Source organism: Ornithorhynchus anatinus, chromosome 18 (assembly GCF_004115215.2).
Source record: "Ornithorhynchus anatinus isolate Pmale09 chromosome 18, mOrnAna1.pri.v4, whole genome shotgun sequence".
Taxonomy (NCBI): Eukaryota; Metazoa; Chordata; class Mammalia; order Monotremata; family Ornithorhynchidae; genus Ornithorhynchus; species Ornithorhynchus anatinus.
The window spans coordinates 14,640,425-14,659,650 of record NC_041745.1 but is presented as its reverse complement, the minus strand read 5'-3'; the positions used below and the strand labels follow the sequence as shown (position 1 = coordinate 14,659,650).

General features: G+C 52.9%; 1 protein-coding gene across 4 annotated transcripts in view; it reads left to right on the top strand.

Moving 5' to 3' along the window:
• ALMS1 (ALMS1 centrosome and basal body associated protein) overlaps window positions 1-19,226 on the top strand; it is a 122,772-nt gene that overhangs the window by 11,378 nt on the left and 92,168 nt on the right. For all 4 annotated transcript variants that reach the window (XM_029083292.2, XM_029083288.2, XM_029083287.2 and 1 more), the window contains exon 2: window positions 14,636-14,822. In XM_029083292.2, coding sequence (XP_028939125.1) covers window positions 14,636-14,822 — 187 coding nt within the window. The remainder of the gene's footprint in view (window positions 1-14,635; window positions 14,823-19,226) is intronic.

The window sequence follows — 19,226 nt, the reverse complement described above, 5'->3', positions numbered from 1 at the left end:
GCGGCGGCAGAGGAGCGGAGTGTGCGCACAGGGCCGGAGGAGGGGAGGAGGGAGGCGAGGTAGGAGGTGGAGAGGGGATGGAGAACCTGGAAGCCAAGAGGGAGGAGTTTTTGCCTGATGCGGCGGTGGATGGGCAACCACTGGAGGTTTTGGAGGAGCGGGATGACATGCCCAGAGCGTTTCTCAAATAAGAGTGATTTCGGAAAGAGAAGCTGAGAAGCAGCACGGCCTAGTGATCAGAGCCCGAGGCCCGAGAGTCAGGGGGACCCGGGTTCTCATCCCCACTCGTCTGCTGTGTGACCTTGGGCAAGTGACTTCACTGAGAAGCGGCATGGTGTAGGGGATAGAGCCCGGGCCTGGGGGTCAGAGAGTCGTGGGTTGTAATCGTGGCTCCACCACTTATCTGTCGTGTGACCTTCGGCAAGTCGTTTCTCTGGGCCTCCTCATCTGGGAAGTGGGGATTGAGACCGTGGGCCCTACGTGGGACGGGGACCGTGTCCAACTCCATTTGCTTGTGTCCACCTTAGCGCTCAGTACCGTGGCCGGCACATAAAAACGCGTAACGGATATCATCGTTGTTATTCTCTGGGCCTCCCTCATCTGTAAAATGGGGATTAGGACTGAGAACCCCACCCGGGACAGGGACAGTGTCCGACCTGATCACCTTGGCTCAACGCCAGCGCTCAGCGCAGTGCCAGGAGCTTAGTGAGAGTTTAACAAATACTATTAGGAAAAAAAGAGCAGGGAAATTTGATTTTAAAGCGGTCGATTGGATCGAAAGCGTGCGTATGAGAAGCGGGTAGGCTGAGAGAGAATAAAATCTAAGCATTTTAAAATAATTTTCTGGACTCTCCCCCTTCTGATTTCTCCCTCCTGCCCAGAAATCCCCCTTCCTTCAAACTGCCGGACCACGGCCGTCCCCATTTTCAAAGCCACCCCGACTTCCCACCTCTTCCAGCGAGGCCGCGTCCGCTTCGGTTTTCTTCTTCCCCAAGTGGTTTCCTCCCAGCGAGCGCCTCAGCGCTTGGGCATCCGTGGCCCGCCCCTAAGCGCTTTTGTCCGGATCGATCGGCAAGAGTTTCCCGTCGACGCACTGATCCGTCATTCCGTCCCTTTTCCGCTCCTCCGGACCGGGAGCTCGTCGCGGGCGGGGAACGTGTCCGCCAACTCCGTGCCTGTCGGACCCTCCCGATCGCTTGGGCCAGTAGAGGAGCAGCGTGGCCGAGTGGCTAGAGCACAGCGACTCAGAAGGTCCTGGGTTCTAATCCCGGCCCCGCCGCTTAGCAGCCGTGTGACCTCGGGCAAGCCTCTAACCTTCTCTGGGCCTCAGTTCCCTCTTCTGTAAAATGGGGGTTAAGACGGAGAGCCCCGTGTGGGGCAAGGACTGGGTCCAGCTTGAATGACTTGTATCTCCTCCTGCGCTTAGAACAGTGCTTGGCGCATGGTAAGCGCTGAAATGATGTCTATTTGTATGGATGTCTGTCTCCCTATTACAGTGCTTGGCAAGCACTTAAATACCATAATTATTATTATAATAATCATTACGTGCTTTGTCAATAAAATCCTCTCCCGTCCCTTCCTCCCGCGGGCTTCTTTGACTCAGCCACGCTGCCTCCTTAGGCTGTAAGCCGATCTGTCGCAGTGTACTCTCCCCAAAGCTGAGTCCAGTGCTCCGCGCGCAGTAAGCACTCGGTAATCCCAGCTCTGCCACTTGTCAGCCGTGTGACTGTGGGCGAGTCACTTAACTTCTCTGTGCCTCCGTTGACCTCATCTGCAAAACGGGGATGGGGACCTTGAGCCCCACGTGGGACCACCCGATTCCCCTGTATCTCCCCCAGCGCTTAGAACGGTGCCCGGCACGTAGTAAGCGCTTAACAAATACCAACATCATCATTATTATTATTATTATTATTATAAATTGTGGCTCGAGACTCCGCCGTCCGATCCTCGGTGTCAAAGGACCAGTAAAAATCTGAGAAAAGGAAGGGGATGGGAAGCTGGAGAAGAAAAGCAAAAAGTCCCGAAGGAGGCAGAGGGAAATACAGAGGGAAGAAACAGACCAAAAATGACCTGTTATCAGGTTTACCAGACCTGGAGTTTAAATTTCTCGCAGCCAGTAGATGAAAGCAGTTTCTAATTGAGCTGAGAGAACAGCCTGGCGTAGTGGAAGAGCACAGGCCAGGGAGTCAGAAGGTCACGGGTTCGAATTCCGCCCCCGCCTCCCGTCTGCTGGGTGACTTGGGGCAAGTCACTTCCCTTCTCTGGGCTTCAGATCTATAAGACGGGGATTAAGACTGTGAGCCCCACATGGGACAGGGACTGTGTCCAATCCGATTGGCTCGTATCCACCCCAACGCTTAGTACAGTGCCTGGAACATGTTAAGCGGCTAACAAATGACATAATTGTTATTAGCCGTTATGGTTCCTCGTAATAATAATAATAAAAATAATAATGAATAATGGTGTTAAGCACTTATAAATAGTAATTCTTAAGCGCTTACTATGTGCCAGACACTGTAGTGAGTGCTGGGGTGAATCAGCAGTGGGGCTCAGTGGATACAGCCCGGGCTCGGGAGTCAGAGGTCGTGGGTTCGAATCCCAGCTCCACCACTGATCAGCTGTGTGACTTTGGGCAAGTCACTTCAGTTCTCTGTGCCTCAGTTCCCGCATCTGTGAAATGGAGATTAACTGTGAGCCTCACGTGGGACAGCCCGATGACCCTGTATCTACCCCAGCGCTTAGAGCAGTGCTCTGCACATAGTAGACGCTTAACAAATACCACCATTATTATTATAAGCAAAGTCCCCGTCCCGCTTAGGGCTCACAGTCTTCATCCCCATTTTACAGATGAGGTAACTGAGATAACTTAGTACCTCAGATGAGGTAACTGAGATAACTTAGTACCTCAGATGAGGTAAGCGATGATGTTCTAAGCACTGGGATAGGTACCAGGTTATCAGTTCGGACTCGGTCCCCGTCCCGCGTGGGGCTCAGAGTGGAGGAAGGAAGCAGTAGGATTTAATCCCCATTTTACAGATGAGGAGACTGAATCGCAGAGAAGTGAAATGACTCACCCAAGGTCACCCGACCGACAAGTGGCGGAGCTGAGAACAGGACTCGGGTCTGCTGACTCCCAGGCCCGGGCCCTATCCACTAGGCCACGCTGCTTCTCAAAACTGTTTCTTTTAAACCCCTCCTCTTCGTGGTGGAGATTATGAGTGGAATGGAAATTTTTTCTAAAAGCAGGAAGGAAATGAAAGCACCGATCCTTACGTCACCGCGACTTATTTAGGTCGCGTAAAGTGGTCGATTACCTCTCTTTTCTCTTCGGAATTTACTCCCTCAAATGGGAGTTGATTTTTCGGATCGACCTTTTCTGCCAAGACTCCCATTAATAGCTTGGTTTCTCTGGTTACCGTCTTCCTATCTGTTCTGGTTAGCTTATTTCGTACTGTTTGCTAAGCAATTCACGGTAGATGGAATTGATTTGGTCTACAAATTATGTCTATAACGTACACTTAATTTCCCAGGCTGAAATTCCTTGTGGGCAGGGAATGTGTCTGTTTATTTTTGCATTGTACTCTCCCAAGCGCTCAGTACGGTGGTCTGCACACAGTAAAAGCTCAATAAATACCATTAAGTGGATGAATGAAATCACTTTCCCACTCTAACGTATTGGCGACGAAGACTCTTACAAACTGGTTTCCCCGGGTATTCGTCGTGAACACAGTCGATGGAGGTGGTTCAAGGTGGCTCTAATAATAATAATGATATTAATTGCTGGAGTGGATACAGCAAATCGGGTTGGACACAGTCCCTGTCCCGCAAAGCGTTCACCGTCTGAATCCCCGTTTTCCAGATGAGGGAACTGAGGCTCAGTGAACTGACTTGCCCCGGGTCACCCAGCAGACACGCGGCGGAGCTGGGATTAGAACCCGTGACCTTCCGACTCCCAGGCCCGGGCTCTGTCCACTTCGCTGGAGCGGTCTTTCTCAGCAGACGGTTGCCAAAGGAAACGGATTTTCCGCTGCCTCGACTGAAGTTGCTAAACATTTGGTTTTCTTTGTGTTTTTAACGTGATTTTGAAGTGCTTACTGTGAGTCAGGCGCTCTGCTAAGCGCTGGTGTTGATACAAGATGATAAGGTCGGACCCGATCCATGTCCCCCCGGGCGGGGCTCACAGTCTTAATCCCCATTTTATTCGTTCATTCTTTCAATAGTATTTATTGAGCACTTACTATGTGCAGAGCACTGTACTAAGCGCTTGGAACGTACCGTTCGGCAACAGGTAGAGACCATCCCTGCCCACTGACGGGCTTACAGTCTAATCGGGGGAGACAGACAGACAAAAACAACAGCAATAAATAGAATCAAGGCGATGTACATCTCATTAACAAAATTAATAGGGTAATAAAAACATATACAAATGAGCAGACGAGCCCAGTGCTGAGGGGAGGGAAAGGGAGAGGGGGAGGAGCAGAGGGAAAGGGGGGGAAAAGAGGGCTTAGCTGACGGGAGGTGAAGGGGGGGGCAGAGGCAGCAGGGGGAGCAGAGGGTCACCGCGGCACAGAGAAGTGAAGTGATCTGCCCAAGGTCACACAGGAGCCAGGTGGCGGAGCCGGGATTAGAAGCTTTTCTCTCTGTGCCCAGTCACACAGAAATACCCTGCGTCCTGTTTACTCCGATTTTGGAAGGGCTGGTTTTATCTTCAGGATGATATAGCCCAAACAGTTGAATCGGAAGCCCGAACAGCGCTAATTTCAAGTCGCGTGGTGTACATCAGCTCATTTCAAAGGCCGCGATGTGTTTTAGCCCGTTTCAAATGCCGTGCCGTGTTCTGGCCAATTTCAAACGCCGTGACGTATTTCAGCTATTGTTTCCGTTTCCGAAACGTGCCTGCTGTCTAGAATCGCGGGGGCTTGTTAGAAATATCAAAAGCCGATGTAAGGGCAGGGCAGACGGTCCTTCTTACCGAGCGGCAACCGTAGACGAATTCAGCGTTTGAGAACCGGCAGTTTTCTCCACAGGTGCAACTGTAAGCTGCTTGTGGGCAGGGAACGTTGTCTGCCCACTCTGTCCTGGTGGACTCTCCCAAGCGCCGAGTGCAGGGCTCTGCACGTTGCAAGCGCTCGACAGATACCGTTGATGATGGTGACGTAAAACTCCCTGAAGGTAAAACTCCCTTTAGACCCAAAGCTTGTCGAGGGCAGGGAACGTGTCTAAAGGTCTCTCAGGTCACACAGAAGACTTGGTCTCCCCTGCTGATTTCTCCAACGGGGGCCTCATCTTCTCCCACTCCCCCAGACTCGCGGGGAAAGGAGGTGTCGGCTTCCTTCTCTCGCCCCTCTGCCGTTTTCACACCGTCCCACCTCCCCCATCCCCTTCTTTCCCTTTCTTCGAAGCCCATATCGTCCGCCTCTTCCTCCCCTTCCGGATTCTCGTAACGGTCATCTACCGCGCCCCCTTCCCACCGCCACCTTCTTGAACCATTTTGATCCCTTTCTCACATTCCATCTCTCCTTCTCCGTGACCGCTTTGATCCTTGGGGACTTCAGAGAAGGGTCCTTCTGCTGACCGCCTTCTGTCACTCCTCAACCCCGCCGACCTCCTGCTCCACCCCACCTCGCCCGCTCACCGACTTAGACGCACCGTCGATCTCGTCTCTACCCTCACCAGCTCTGAAATCCCACGCCGCCTCTCCCGCACACCTCCTCCCCTTAAATCGGTACTGTTCCCCGACAGAGACCTCCAATCTCTGGACCCCGTCCGATTTCCTCAACTCATCGTGCCCCATTAAGCCTCCATTCCCTAACTGCCTTCCCTGGATGACCGGACTGATGCTGTCCGCGCCGCCCTCTCTACCGAACTGAACTCACTCGCCCCCCTCTCCCTTCGGCGACCTCGTACCGCTAACCCACACCCCTCTTCGCTCTTGCGCTCGAGCACCGGTGGAAATCTAAATATCGGGCCGACTTGGTTCACCTCAGGTTTATCATTGCGTGCTCTAACTCTGCCCGGCAAAATTATTTCTCCACCCCTATTGACACCCTTGCCCATCGCCCGTGCCGGCCGTTCCGGACATTTAACTCCCTCCTCGGGCCTCCTGTCTCCCCGCCTCCCTTGCCCCCAGTGTCCTGCTTTATTAAGAAAACTGACAGTATCAGGGGTGATCTCCCTAAAAGTCCCTCCCCGCTCCCGCCCCCTCTTTAACTCTCCCATCTTTCCCAGCAGTATCTGTAGAGGAGGTCTCCTGCCCCCTCTTAAAATCCATCCCCTCCACCTGCGCATCTGACTCCGTTCCTCTGCACCTTATCGAAACTCTTCCCCCCTCCCTGATAGCCATTTTCAGTTGTTCGCTCTCCGACGGCTTCTTCCCGGTGCTTTCAAACATGCCCAAGTCTCCCCGATCTTAAAAAAAAAAACCCTTGGCCCCCACGGCCCTCTCCAGCGTTGGCCCCATCTCCCTCCTACCGTTCCTCTCTAAACCCCTCGAGCGAGTCGTCTCCACCCGCTGTCTCGTATTCCTCTCCTCCAGTTCTCACCTCGACCCCCTCCGTTCGGGCTTCCTTCCCCTTCGCTCCACAGAAACCGCCCTCTCAAAGGTCACCGACCATCTCCTTCATGCCAGATCCAGCGGCCTCTACTCCATCCTTATTCTCCTCGACCACTCGGCTGGCTTCGTCTCTGTGGGCCACCCTCTTCTCCTGGAAACATTATCCAACTTCGACTTCACTGACACTGTCCTCTCCCGGTTCTCCTCTTATCTCTCTGGCCTTTCTTTCTCAGACTCCTTCATGGGCTCCTCCTCTGCTTCCCACCCCTTAACTGTGGGGTTCCCCAACATTCAGTTTTCAGTCCCCTGCTATTCTCCATCTCCACCCGCTCCCTTGGAGACTCATTCGCTCCCACCACCTCTATGCATATTTAACCCAAATCTCCACCTCCAGCCCTCATCTCTCTCCCTGTCTGCAGTCTCACATTTCCTCCTGCTTTCGAGGCAGCTCTACTTGGATGCCCTCCCACCACCTCAAGCTTAACAGGTCCAGAACAGAACTCCTTATCTTCCCACCCAACCCCTGTCCTCCCCTTGACTGTGCCATCACCGTAGACGGCACCACCATCCATTCCTGTCTCACGAGCCCGTAACCTTGGCGTTTTCCTCGACTCCTCTCTGTCATTCAACCCACATATTCAATCCACCGGTAAATCCTGTTGGTTCCACCTTTCACGAGGTCGCTAAAATCCCCCTTTTCCTCTCCATCCAGGCGGCTACCGCATTCGTACCGTCACCCGTCCTATCCCTCCCGCGTCGGCCTCCTTGCCGCCCTCCCGGCCTCCTGCCTCTCCCCACCCCAGTCCATATTTCACTCCGCTGCCCGGATTATATTTCTACAAAAACGTTCGCCTCCCACCTCACCTCCCTCCTCTCCTACTCCAACTCAGCCCGCACACTTAGCTCCTCTGGTCCCAACCTTCTCCCTGGGCCTCCATCTCGCCTCTCTCACCGCCGACCCCTCGCCCACGTCCCGCCTCGGGCCCGGAGCACCTCCCTCTTCAAATCTCACAGACAGTTACTCTCCACCTTCCTTCGAAACCTTATCGGAAGGCACATCTCCGCCAAGAGGCCTTCCCTTTCCTCTTCTCCCATTCCCCACGGCATCGCCCTGACCTGCTCCCTTTGTTCTTCCACCTTCCCAGCCCCTCAGCACTCACGGAGGAATCTGTAACTTATTTATCTTAATGTCTGTCTCACCCTCCCATCTAGACTGTAAGCTCGTTGTAGACTGAGAACGTGTTTGTTTACTGTTGTATTGTCCCTCTACCAACCGCTTAGTCCGGTGCCCTGCACACAGTAAGCGTTCAGTAAATACGCCTGAATTTCGATGGAACCGAAGCGGCGGAGCCGGAGTCGGCACCCACGTCCTCTGGCTTCTAAGCCCCTTCTCTTGCCGCTAGGCCCTGATGATCAAGTCATTTTCAGGATGGGGGCCAAAGAAGTTCGATAGCTCAGCCTTTTAATCATCCCTTTATTCATAAACTGCGTCTTCCAACGCACGCCTCCATTACTCATCCGTTATATTGCCAATTAGAACGCCCACTCAATTAACCATCCTTCACATATCCAAACAAAACCAATACCCGTCACATGCTACCCTCTCTCCCATTTCTTTCATATCTCGCTCGTGCCTCATCACACTTCTGATTAATCTGCTAAGGGTAGCAGGCTTCTCTGCTTAACACTTACCATTTTTATTCTTTTGCGTATTTAATGAAGGCGAACCCATCCTCTGTCACCGGGGACTGAATAAAAGGAGCTAACGTTGATTCGGTCATTCACCCAGTCGTATTTTTTGAGCGCTTACTGTGAGTAGAGCACTGTATTAAGCGCTTGAAGACAGCAGCGCTAATGGCTGATTTGGGACTTTCTTTTCTCTCCTTTTTTTTTTTTAAAAAAAAAAAAACAAAAGCGCCTGTTTTTAAGAAACAGTCACCGCTGAGATTTGTGTATCTAGAAAGGATTGTTCAGCACATCGAGTAGAGTACAATGCGGGAGAGAGCTAGGCTAATTAGAGCAAGGGGAACTGCAGCCGACTGTCGGGTACATAATTTTTTGGAACGCTTTTAGATGTACCGTGCGAAGGCGTTGAAAACCTTCTCTTGCATCTGCGAGCTCTTCGGTAGCCAGGGGGTTCAGAGTCGAGTCGATGTTTTAATAAGCCCCGCCACACGCCGCCACTTTTATTTAAGCATCCGATTTTCCCCCGGCCGCCGAGGAGAAAAATAAAGCCGTCGATTGCCTGCGCACACGACCACGCCGAGAGAAAAGAAATAATAAGAAAATCAAGAGAGAGAGTCCAAGGCCGGGCTTCTTAATATTGTACCATTAGGCGTCTACAAATAGCTTGATGTATAGGAGCGGGCTTGAGGCAGCTGTTTTGCGGCAGCTGTTTTCAAAAGGCAGGTCCCGGCCCCGCGTAATTTATTCAGCGCCTCCGAAAAATCGCCTCATGCATCCATTTCTGGTAATCTCCTTTCCCGGTGGGATGGAAGAAAGCAAACTGTCACAACTCTGCCCGCTTTGTTCTACCTTTAGAAGCTTCACATTACCGAGGTGAATGCGCCAGAGTAGTTTTGTTCCTCTTTCCTCTCTCCCCCCGTCCCTTAACACGCCGATTTTTAGTATTATTATTATTATTATTGTTGTTTTTAATCGCGGTTGAAGGATCGTGGGTGGGCACCGGGAGGATGCCCTCCGAGAACGTTCGGTTGGCACAATCGGCGCACTTAAAGATCGCCTGGGGCACTGAATAGTCAAAAAATGCCCAGTTAAACGGTTCGTTTCCTCTGCCCCCGGGGTGCCCCGTTGACGCCCAACAAAACCGTCCCGCGTCTGCGCTCTAGACGTGTTTTGTTCTTGAAGGATTTTAAATGAAAGCAAGTCGATTAATTCTCTTTCAGCTTCCCCACCCCCGAATGCTGAAAAAAAAAAAAACCAACCCCAGAACCGCACCGGTAACAGAATAGGTCCTCCGCCCTGATTCCCCCACGCACAGGAGAACTAAGAGAAAACAGTCTCCATTTGGGTACCCGAGAGAACGGGAGAGTGCGAAAAATTATAAGTTTCGTTTCGGTGTAAGATGAAGTCACAGTGAGGGGCTTGTAACGGATCAGAGAGGTGTTTAGGCCAGAAGCTTGGCATTTGGTCAGTGGTTTCCTCTGAAGCCGCTTTTTTTTTTTTTTAAATTAAAAATGGTATCTGGGAAGCGCTTACCGCGTGTCAGACACCGTACTGAGCGCTGGGGTCGATCGAAGCTAATCAGGTTGGACACAGTCCCTGTTCCACATAGGGCTCAAGGTCTTAACTACAGATGAGGGAACTGAGGGCCGGAGAAGGGAGTTGCCCCAGGTGACGCGAGCGGACAGGTGGCGGAGCGGGGATTAGAACCCAGGTGCTTCTGGCTCCCGGGCCTGGGCTCTAACCACTAGGCCATGCTGCTTCTCGTTTCTCTGTCCTTGGGTTGGCGTTCCCCGTTCTGCCGCTCCACTCCCCGTTGGCAGGTCGGGTTTTCGGGGACCACATTCCCGTTCAGGTCGCGTCGGCGTGCCGATGGCCAGGTTGAAAGAAATAAGAATAATAATAATTATGGTACTTGTTGAGCCCTTACTATGTGCCAGCACAGTTCTAAGTGTAGATACAAGTTCATCGGGTTGGACGCAGTCCCCGTCCCACATGGGGCTCATCGCATTCTGAATTCCCGTTTTACAGATGAGGGAACTGAGGCCCAGAGAGGTGAAGCGACTTGCCCCAGGTCACACAGCAGGCACGTGCTGGAGCCGGGATTCGAATCCAGGTCCTTCTGACTCCCAGGCCCGGCCTCTATCCGCTAAGCCACGCTGCTTCTAAAATCCGAAAAGGTGATCGGAGGAGACGCTGAGTAGAAAATACTGGGGTCTGTGCTCTCTGCCCCTCTTTCTTTCAACACTTTCTTTGATTCCTTCATTCTGCCTGTCTTCCTCAGTTTTTGAAAAATTTACGTCGGTCATCCATTCGGTCGTATTTATTGAGCGCTTGCTGAATGCAGAGCGGTGTCCTAAGCGCTTGGGAGAGTGCAGTAGAAAAATAGACCTTTCCTGCCCACAACGAGCTTGCCATCTAGAGGGAGAGCGACATTATTATAAAGAAATACATACATAAATCAGTAAATTTAAGCGCTTATTATGTGTCGAGCCCTGGGGTAGACACAATTTAATCTGATAGAGCCCCTGTCTCCCACAAATAAGAGGGAGAATAATTATCGAGTTCCAGTTTTTTGCCGTTGAGGAAACGGAGGCGCGGAGGAGTTAAATGACTGGCCCAAGGTCACACAGCAGACAAGAGGCAGAGCTGGGATTAGGACCCAGGGCCTCTGGCTCTTAGGTCGTCCTTCATTCATTCATTCAGTGGTGTTTATTGAGCGCTTCCTGCGCTTGGGAGAGTGCAATATAATTGGGCCTCAGTTATCTCATCTGTAAAATGGAGATAAAGACTGTGAGCCCCATGTGGGACCGGAACTGGGTCTTGTATCTACCTCAGCGCTTAGGGCAGTGTTTGGCGCATGGCAAGCGCTTAGCAAATACCAGAATAATTATTAATATTATGCACCAAGCGCTCGGATAGCTACAATATAATCAGGACCCACGGGGGGGCTCACACTGTAAATAGGGGGGAGAACAAGTATCGAATCCCCGTTGTGCAGTTGAGGGAACCGAGGCCCGGAGAAGTGAAGCGACCTGCCCGGAGTCACACAGCAGAGAGGCGGCGGAACCGGGATTAGAACTCGAGTCTTTCTGATTCCCGGGACCGTGCTCTTCCCACTAGGCCATTCCGCTTCCCGTTGCCCGGGAAGCCGCGCCTGAGAATGACGTCCCCGGAGTTCGGCTTCGCTTAGTGCGGCGCTCTGCACCCCGTACGCGCTCACTAAATACGACGGAATGAATGAACAAGATGTCCGAGTCGGCCATTCCAGTCAGCGGTGTTTTCAGTCGCTCACTCGTAGCCATTGAGCACTTACTGTGTGCAGAGCACTGGGAGAACGATACAACCGAATGAGCAGACACTTTCCCTGCCCCGGACCAGCTTACAGTTTAGACGGGGAGACAGACATTCGTAGAACTAAAGATGCGATTTATGATATGATCGTTTAAGGATATGTACGTAAGCGCTGTGGGGTTATTCCGCATTTTGCTCAGCGCCAAAATGGCGGGTCGTTGGAGGAATTTAAGACTAGCTTCAAAGTCCTCTCTTTTGGAATCCGGGGGTAGAAAAATTGCAGCTTCAGAAATCCAACCGGACATAGACTTCTAAAGGCCGGCCGTGGAATCGGAGTGTTAATAGTATATTTTTTTTTGCCAACCGCGCATTTGACTAACCGTAAAAACTAGCCCCGCTTCACGGTCAGTTCGAAGGAACTATTTTACATTCGGCGATCGGAATGTTATCTTCACGTTTTTACAGACGGCCGGGCCAGTTAGTTGCCGCTGCATCGTAAACACCGCTTTGTTCTCTCGATTCTCTGGGTTAAAAATGAACGTTCTTTTTCTAATTAAAGCCTGTAGGCCTAATTTCTTCTATAAGTCCCTGTGTGAGTCCTCTAATTAATGAATGGAAATGTTACATGCCGAACGAAAACGGCATCTCACCGATAGGCAAACGGGAATCTGTGCAAAAAAAGGGATGATTCACGGAGCGTCTGCTGTGTGCGGGGAACTGTAGTAGCTCCTTGGGGAATATATAAAATACTCAGTCCCGACTTTGGAGCTTGCGGGGATGAATTATTATTATTTTTTTATGGCATTGGTTAAGCGCTTACTCTGTGCCAAACGCTCTTCTGCGTGCTGGGGTAGGTACAAGGTAATCGCGTTGGATCTAGTCCCTGCCACACGTGAGGCTGGCGTTCCTAATCCCCATTTTCCAGATGAGGCAACCGAGGCCCGGTGAAGCGACTTGTCCACTAGGCCCTTATTGACGGATATACCGTAGGTAGGAATGAGAGAATAGATATAAATAATATCAGAGAAGCATCGTGGATTAGTGAATAGAGCACAGGCCTGGGAATCCGAGCACCTGGCTTCTAATCCTCGCCCCGCCCTTCGTCCGCTGCGTGACCTTGGTCAAGTCACTTCTCTGCGCCTCAGTTCCCCCCATCTGTAAAATGGGGATTCAGAGTGCGAGCCCCACGCGGGACAGGGACTGTGTCCAACCGGAATGGTTTGTATCTACCCCAGCGCTTAGAACAGTGCCCGGCATATAGTAAGCGCCGAACACATACCACAAAGGAATAAGTTAACAAATTCACGACTAGAATCTACCGTAGCGGAAACATTTGGCAGGCAGGGGTGCAGTCATTCATTCGTTCAGTCGTATTGAGCGCTTACCGTGTGCAGAGCACTGTACTAAGCGCTTGGGGGAGTACGATACAACACTGAACAGACATGTTCCCTGCCCCCAGTGAGATTACGGTGTAGATGGGGGGAGACAGACGGTGTTGAAAATAAATAAATGCTCAATCTGGACATAAGCGCTGGGGGGGATGGGAAGGGGGATGAATAGAAGGAGCGAATCTGGGCGACGCAGAAGGGAGTGGGAGAAGAGGAAAGGGGGGGCTTAGTCTGGGAAGGCCTCCGGGAGGAGATGGGCCTTCAAAAAGGCTTGGGATCGAGAACCCGTGTGAAGGAATTGTTTTAACGCGGCATAAGCGAAGCAGCGTGGCTTTGTGGAAAGAGCCCCGGGCTTGGGAGTCAGAGGACGTGGGTTCTAATGCCGGCTCTGCCACTTGTCTGCTGTGTGACCTTGGGCCAGTCACTTCCCTTCTCTGGGTCTCAGTGACCTCCTCTGGAAGATGGGGATTGAAAGTGTGAGCCCCACCCAGTTACCTCGTATGGCCCTCCGCGCTCAGAACGGTGCTCGGCACATAGCGCTTAACAGATACCGCCGTTATTATTATTATTCTTTCTCCCGGGATGGTGATCTTCTCCCGGGGGGTTAACAAGCAAAGAAAGCAGGCCCAAGGGCCACGGGCCGCAAGATATCGAGAAACATCACGGTTTGGTGGCTAGACCCCTGGCCCGGGAGTCCGAAGGTCATGGGTTCTAATCCCGGCTCCGCCACTTATCTGCTATTTGACCTTAGGCAAGTCACTGCATTTCTCTGGGCCTTGGTTACTTCATCTGTAAAACGGGGGTTGAGACCGTGAGCCACGTGGAACGGGGACTTTGTCCGACCCAATTTGCTCATATCCACCCCAGCGTTTAGTTCAGTGCCTGGCACATAGTAAGCGCTTACCAAATGCCGTTAAGTGTTATTGTTATATATCTGAAATTTATTTAGATTCATGCCGGTCTCCGCTTCTGGACCGTAAGGTCGCTAGGGGCAGGGAACGTGTCTCCCAACTCTGTTGTGTCGTACTCTCCCAAGTGCTTAGTACAGCGCTCTGCACGCAGTAAGCGCTCAATAAGTGCGTATGCCTGGCTAAGAAGCAATCGATTGATTGGAGAAGCAGCATGTCCCAGGGGATAGAACGCAGGCCCGGGAGTCAGAAGGTCACGGGTTCTAGTCCCGGCTCCGCCGCTTGTCGGCAGTGTGACCATGGGCGGGTCACTTCACTTATTTTATGGCATTTATTGAGCGCTTGCTAGTGTGCCAGGCACTGTTCTAAGCACTGGGCCTCAGTTCCTTCATCTGTAAAATGGGGATTGAGACGGTGAGCCCATGTGATAGGGGGACCGTGTCCAACCCGATGATCTTGAATCTACCCCAGCGCTTAGAACAGGGCCTGGCGCATAGTAAGCGCTTAACGAATACCATTAATATCATTATGGTTATTATTGGCAATCCAAAGAGAGCGGACATCCTTTAGGGTGGTGGTGATGCCGATCTACTCGTACCTGTCTACCTGTTCTGTTGTCTGTCTCCCCGCTTCTGGAACGTGAGCCCGTCGTTGGGCCGTGATGGTCTCTCTCTGTCGCCGAATTGTCCTTCCCGAGCGCTTAGCACGGTGCTCCGCACACAGGAAGCGCTCAACAGATACGATTGAATGAATGAATGAATTTGTCGCCGCGCTAATATTTCGGACCCTTTCCCAAACCCTCATTTTAGAAAACGGACTCTTGGCATCAGCTCTCGGCGGAAATAGACCTCACCCAAGGGATGGACACAACCAGGACGAGTTCGAGCCCGCTGAGGGGCGAGGGACACCTCTCGGAGTTGCCCTCTCTGGAGGAAGGCCCCCTGGTCTCACCGGAAGATGGAGGGAAAGAGAAGGCGACGTTTTCCCCCTCGCTAGGTAAGAGCCTTGTTTTTATTTAATAACCCGAACAGACAAACCTTGAGCCCGGAACGAATTGGTTTGCTCAACTTTCAGGCCTTCTCAGTGGACCTCTGAGTCATTCATTCACTCACTCAGTGGTATTTACTGAGCGCTTTCCGTGTGCAGGGCACTGTCCGAAGCGCCTGGAAAGTGCAGTTCGGCAACAGGTGGAGACCATCCCGGCCCGACGGCGGGCTCGCAATCTAAAACGGGGAGACAGACAGCAAAACGAGTAGGCGGGCGTCGATACCATCAAAATAGAGAAACAGAATCATAGATATAGACACATCATTAATACAATAGAGTAATAAATAATATGTGCAAATATGCAACAGTGCAGCGGGGAGGGGAAGGGGGTAAAGCAGAGGGAAGGAGTCGGGGCGATGTGGAGGGGAGGAGGGGCAGAGGGAAAGGGAGGGCTCAGTCTGGAAAGGCTTGCTGGAGGAGGTGAGCTCTCAGTACGGCTTTCTGATCTTTCGTGAGCACGTCCGCTCCCAGGCTTCCGTGGGTGTTTGTTCCCTGGGTCCTGCCGGAGGAGCAGAAATGATGGTATTTTTTAAGCGTTTACTATGCTCCACGTACCGTACTAAGCGCTGGGGTGGATTCAGGCAAGTCGAGTCGGACGCAGTCCCTGTCCCACGTGAGGCTCACCGTCTCGATCCCCATTTTTCAGAAGGTCCTGGGTTCTAATCCTGGCTCCTGTCTGCTGTGAGGCCTTGGGCCGCTCACTTCACTTCTCGGTGCCTCAGTTCCCTCGTTTGTAAAATGGGGATTGAGACTGGGAGCCCCTCATGGGGCAGGGGCTGCATCCAACCCGGTTTGCTTGTATCCCCCCAGCGCTTAGTAGAGCGCCTGACACGTAGTAAGCGCTTAACAAATACCTTCATTATTATAATCATTTAAGAGGTAACTGAGCCTCAGAGAAAGGAGGTGACTTGCCCAGGGTCACGAAGCAGACAAGTGGTAGAATCGGGATTAGAACCCAGGACCTCCTGACTCCCAGGCCCGCGCCCTATCCACTGCGCCGTGCTGCGTGGGAAGGAACGGCGACGCCTGCTTTACCACTGGGGAAACTGAGGCTCAGAAGCGTTTCCCCACCCCCCAACACTCTTCTAAACTGGTCTCCTCCTCTAGACTGTAATCTCACCGTGGGCAGGTAACACGTCCACTAACTCTTGCCTAGGATTGAGCTCGTGACCCAAGTTACAAACCCGGAGAGTTACGTCTCTCTCCCTTTATTTATTTTTTTTTTTCAATTTAGCGAGCACTTTAGGAAAAATGAGTCCAAAAAGCCCCCGATAACTCCCAAACCCTTAATAACGAATAATTGCGGTATTTGTTGAGCGCTTACTATGTGCCGGCCACTGTACTAAGCCCTGGAGGAGGTAGAAGCCGAATGGGTTAGACCCAGTGCCTGTCCCCCGTGGGGCTCACAGTCTCAGTTCCCATTTCACAGATGAGGTCAGTGAGGCGGTGACCCTTCTTTCCACTGCGTGAGCAGTTCCGTAACTTCCTTTCTCGAGTGGTTGAGGGGTGAAAAGCCTACGTCGGATGCGTTGTTTGGTTTCATCCCCGAGATGACTACGGCTCATCGGCGGGCAAAGCGAGGGGACCGCGAGGTTCGTCGATCCGTTCTGATACGCTTGCCGCAGCCTCGGCGGAGAGGTTGCCGTGGAATTGTTCGGAATAATTACGGTTCTTTGAACGCGATCACTGACTCCGTGGCTCGCCTGGTTCTCATTTTGAAGCACAAAGGGCCCCCGAATAACGCACGTGCTCTTCTGAGCGGTTATAGGCAGAAACGCATTGTCGTCTGAGGATTTGAAGGGATCCTTTTATTTGTCAATTCCCTTTAAAGCCGTCAGGTGGCTGAAACGCTTTTGGAGTGCGGGTCTTTTAAAAGGCAGGTAGGAAAGACAAAAGAAGGGCGAGGCCAGAAGGGAAAGACGGAGTGTTGAGAATAGATCGCCTGTACCCCCAAAAGTCATAAAGCCCAATAAGGGAGTCGACCTGTATAACGGTCAGCCCTCCTCCTCCTTCCTTACCCCCGCTGACGTCCAGTACGTAGCCACTTGGCTTTTCTGAAGCCAGCCTGGTCATTACACCTCCGTCTCACCACTCACCCAAGGTCTCCCTCCAGCCTGGAGCCCCCCTGCTTTTTTTTTCTTTTTGGGATGGTATCCGTTAAGCGCTCACTGTGTGCCAGGCACTGTCCTGAGCACTGGGGGAGATGCGGGTTGATCAGATTGGACACAGTCCCCCCCGTCCCCCACGTGGCCCTCACAGCCCTAATCCCCGTTTTACAGATGAGGCCGAGAGAAGCGAAATGATGATGATGTTGGTATCTGTTAAGCGCTTACTGTGTGCCGAGCACTGTTCTAAGCGCTGGGGGAGACACAAGGGAATCGGGTTGTCCCACGTGGGGCTCACAGTCTTCACCCCCATTTTACAGATGAGGTAACTGAGGCACGGAGAAGTGAAGCGACCCGCCCACGGTCACACAGCTGACAAGTGGCAGAGCCGGCATTCGAACCCATGGCCGCTGACTCCAAAGCCCGGGCTCTTTCCACTGAGCCACACTGCTTGCCCGCGGTCACACAGCGGACACGCGGCGGAGCGGAGATTAGAAGCCACGTCCTTCCGACCGCCGGGTCCGGGCTCTCTCCACTAGGCCACACTGCTTCACTCGATCCCGCTTCAGGGCCAGCAGACCGTTACTCTCCCCACCCTCGAAGCCTTACTAAAATGACGTCTCCTCCAAGATTAGCGACATCCGCTCTCCCTTCGGCGACGGCTAGGCATTTGGATCTGTCCCCCCCGTCCTGCCTTACGCCGTCGTGCCGTCTCCGACCCGCAGCGACGCCAGGGACGCGTCCCTCCCGGAACGCCACCTCCACCTCTCCACCTGCGGTCGTTCCGGTGGCGTATTTCCCGGTCCAAACCCGGGCTTGATCTTGCGCGCGGTCAGCTCGAGCCTCCGCACTCGACTCTGTCCCGGGCCGCCGCTGCCCAGCGTGGGGGAGTTGGGACGTGAAGCTGGAGGCTGGCAGGCCAAGCTAAGAAGGGAACAGACAGTCTTGACCTCCTCCCGTACCCGAGACTGGTGGAGGACTGGAAACTCTCCAGGGGTCATCCTGAGTGGGGCCGTTCCCCTTAAGCACTTGCTCTTCACCCCCATCCTCAGCATCCCCGCCTTATCCTCTTCCGCTCCCCTCTCTCTACTTGATTTTCAGATCTCTCCCCCCCCCCAGACTGTAAGTTATTTGGGGACAGGAATCGTCTCTTCCAAGCCCGTCATCTCCCGAGCACTTGATCTTCAAATCAGTTGCGTTTATCGAGCCCTTACGGGTGCCGAGCACTCTACTGAGCATCTGGGAGAGCACAGCGGGACGGAATCGGTGATGATAATAATAATTATAATAACGATGCTGTTTGCCGCTCTCTGCTAGAGAAGCAGCGTGGCCTAGTGGAAAGAGCCCGGGCTTGGGAGTCAGAGGGTGTGGGTTCTAATCCCGGCTCCCCCACTTGCCTGCTCGGTGACCTTGGGTGAGCCACTTCCCTTCTCCGAGCCTCAGCGACCTCATCTGTGAAATGGAGATGAAGACTGTGAGCTCCAAGCGGGACCACCTGATGACCTTGTCTCACCCCCCGGCACTTAGAACAGTCCTTGGCACATAGTAAGCGCTTAACAGATACCATGATGGTTATTATTATTGTTGTTATTTGTAAAGCGCTTCCTTTGTGCCGGGCTCTGTGCTGAGCGCTGGGGCGGACACAGGCAAACCGAGTAGGGCGCGGTCCCCGTCCCACGGGGGGCCTCGCCGTCTCGATCCCCATTTTCCAGATGAGGGAACTGAGGGGCCGAGAAGTGAAGCGACTCGCCCACGGTGACACGGCGGACGAGCGGCGGAGCCGGGATCAGAACCCGTGGCCTTCTGACTCCCAGGCCCGTGGGCTCTCCCCGCTAGACCACGCTGCTTCTCGGCGCCTTCCCTTCCCACGGCGAGCTCACGGTTCCGAAGGACTGGTCAGTTCGGTCGTCTGCGTACAGCCGGCGCTCAAACACTATCAGTGATGGATCGAATGTGCGATGCAGTCATTTCGTGATTGCGTTTACAAGGGGGGGATTGTGCTGCCGGTCGACTTCAATACTCTGTTGCAGCGTAATGATCATTATAGTGGTATTCGTTAAGTGCTTACGCTGTGCCAAGCACTGTTCTAACCGCTGGGGAGACCCAAGGTCATCAGGTTGTCCCACGTGGGGCTCACAGTCTTCATCCCCGTTTTACAGATGAGGTTACTCAGGTACAGAGAAGGGAAGCGACTTGCCCAGAGTCACCCAGCTGACAAGTGGCCGAGGGGGGATTAGAACCCGTGACC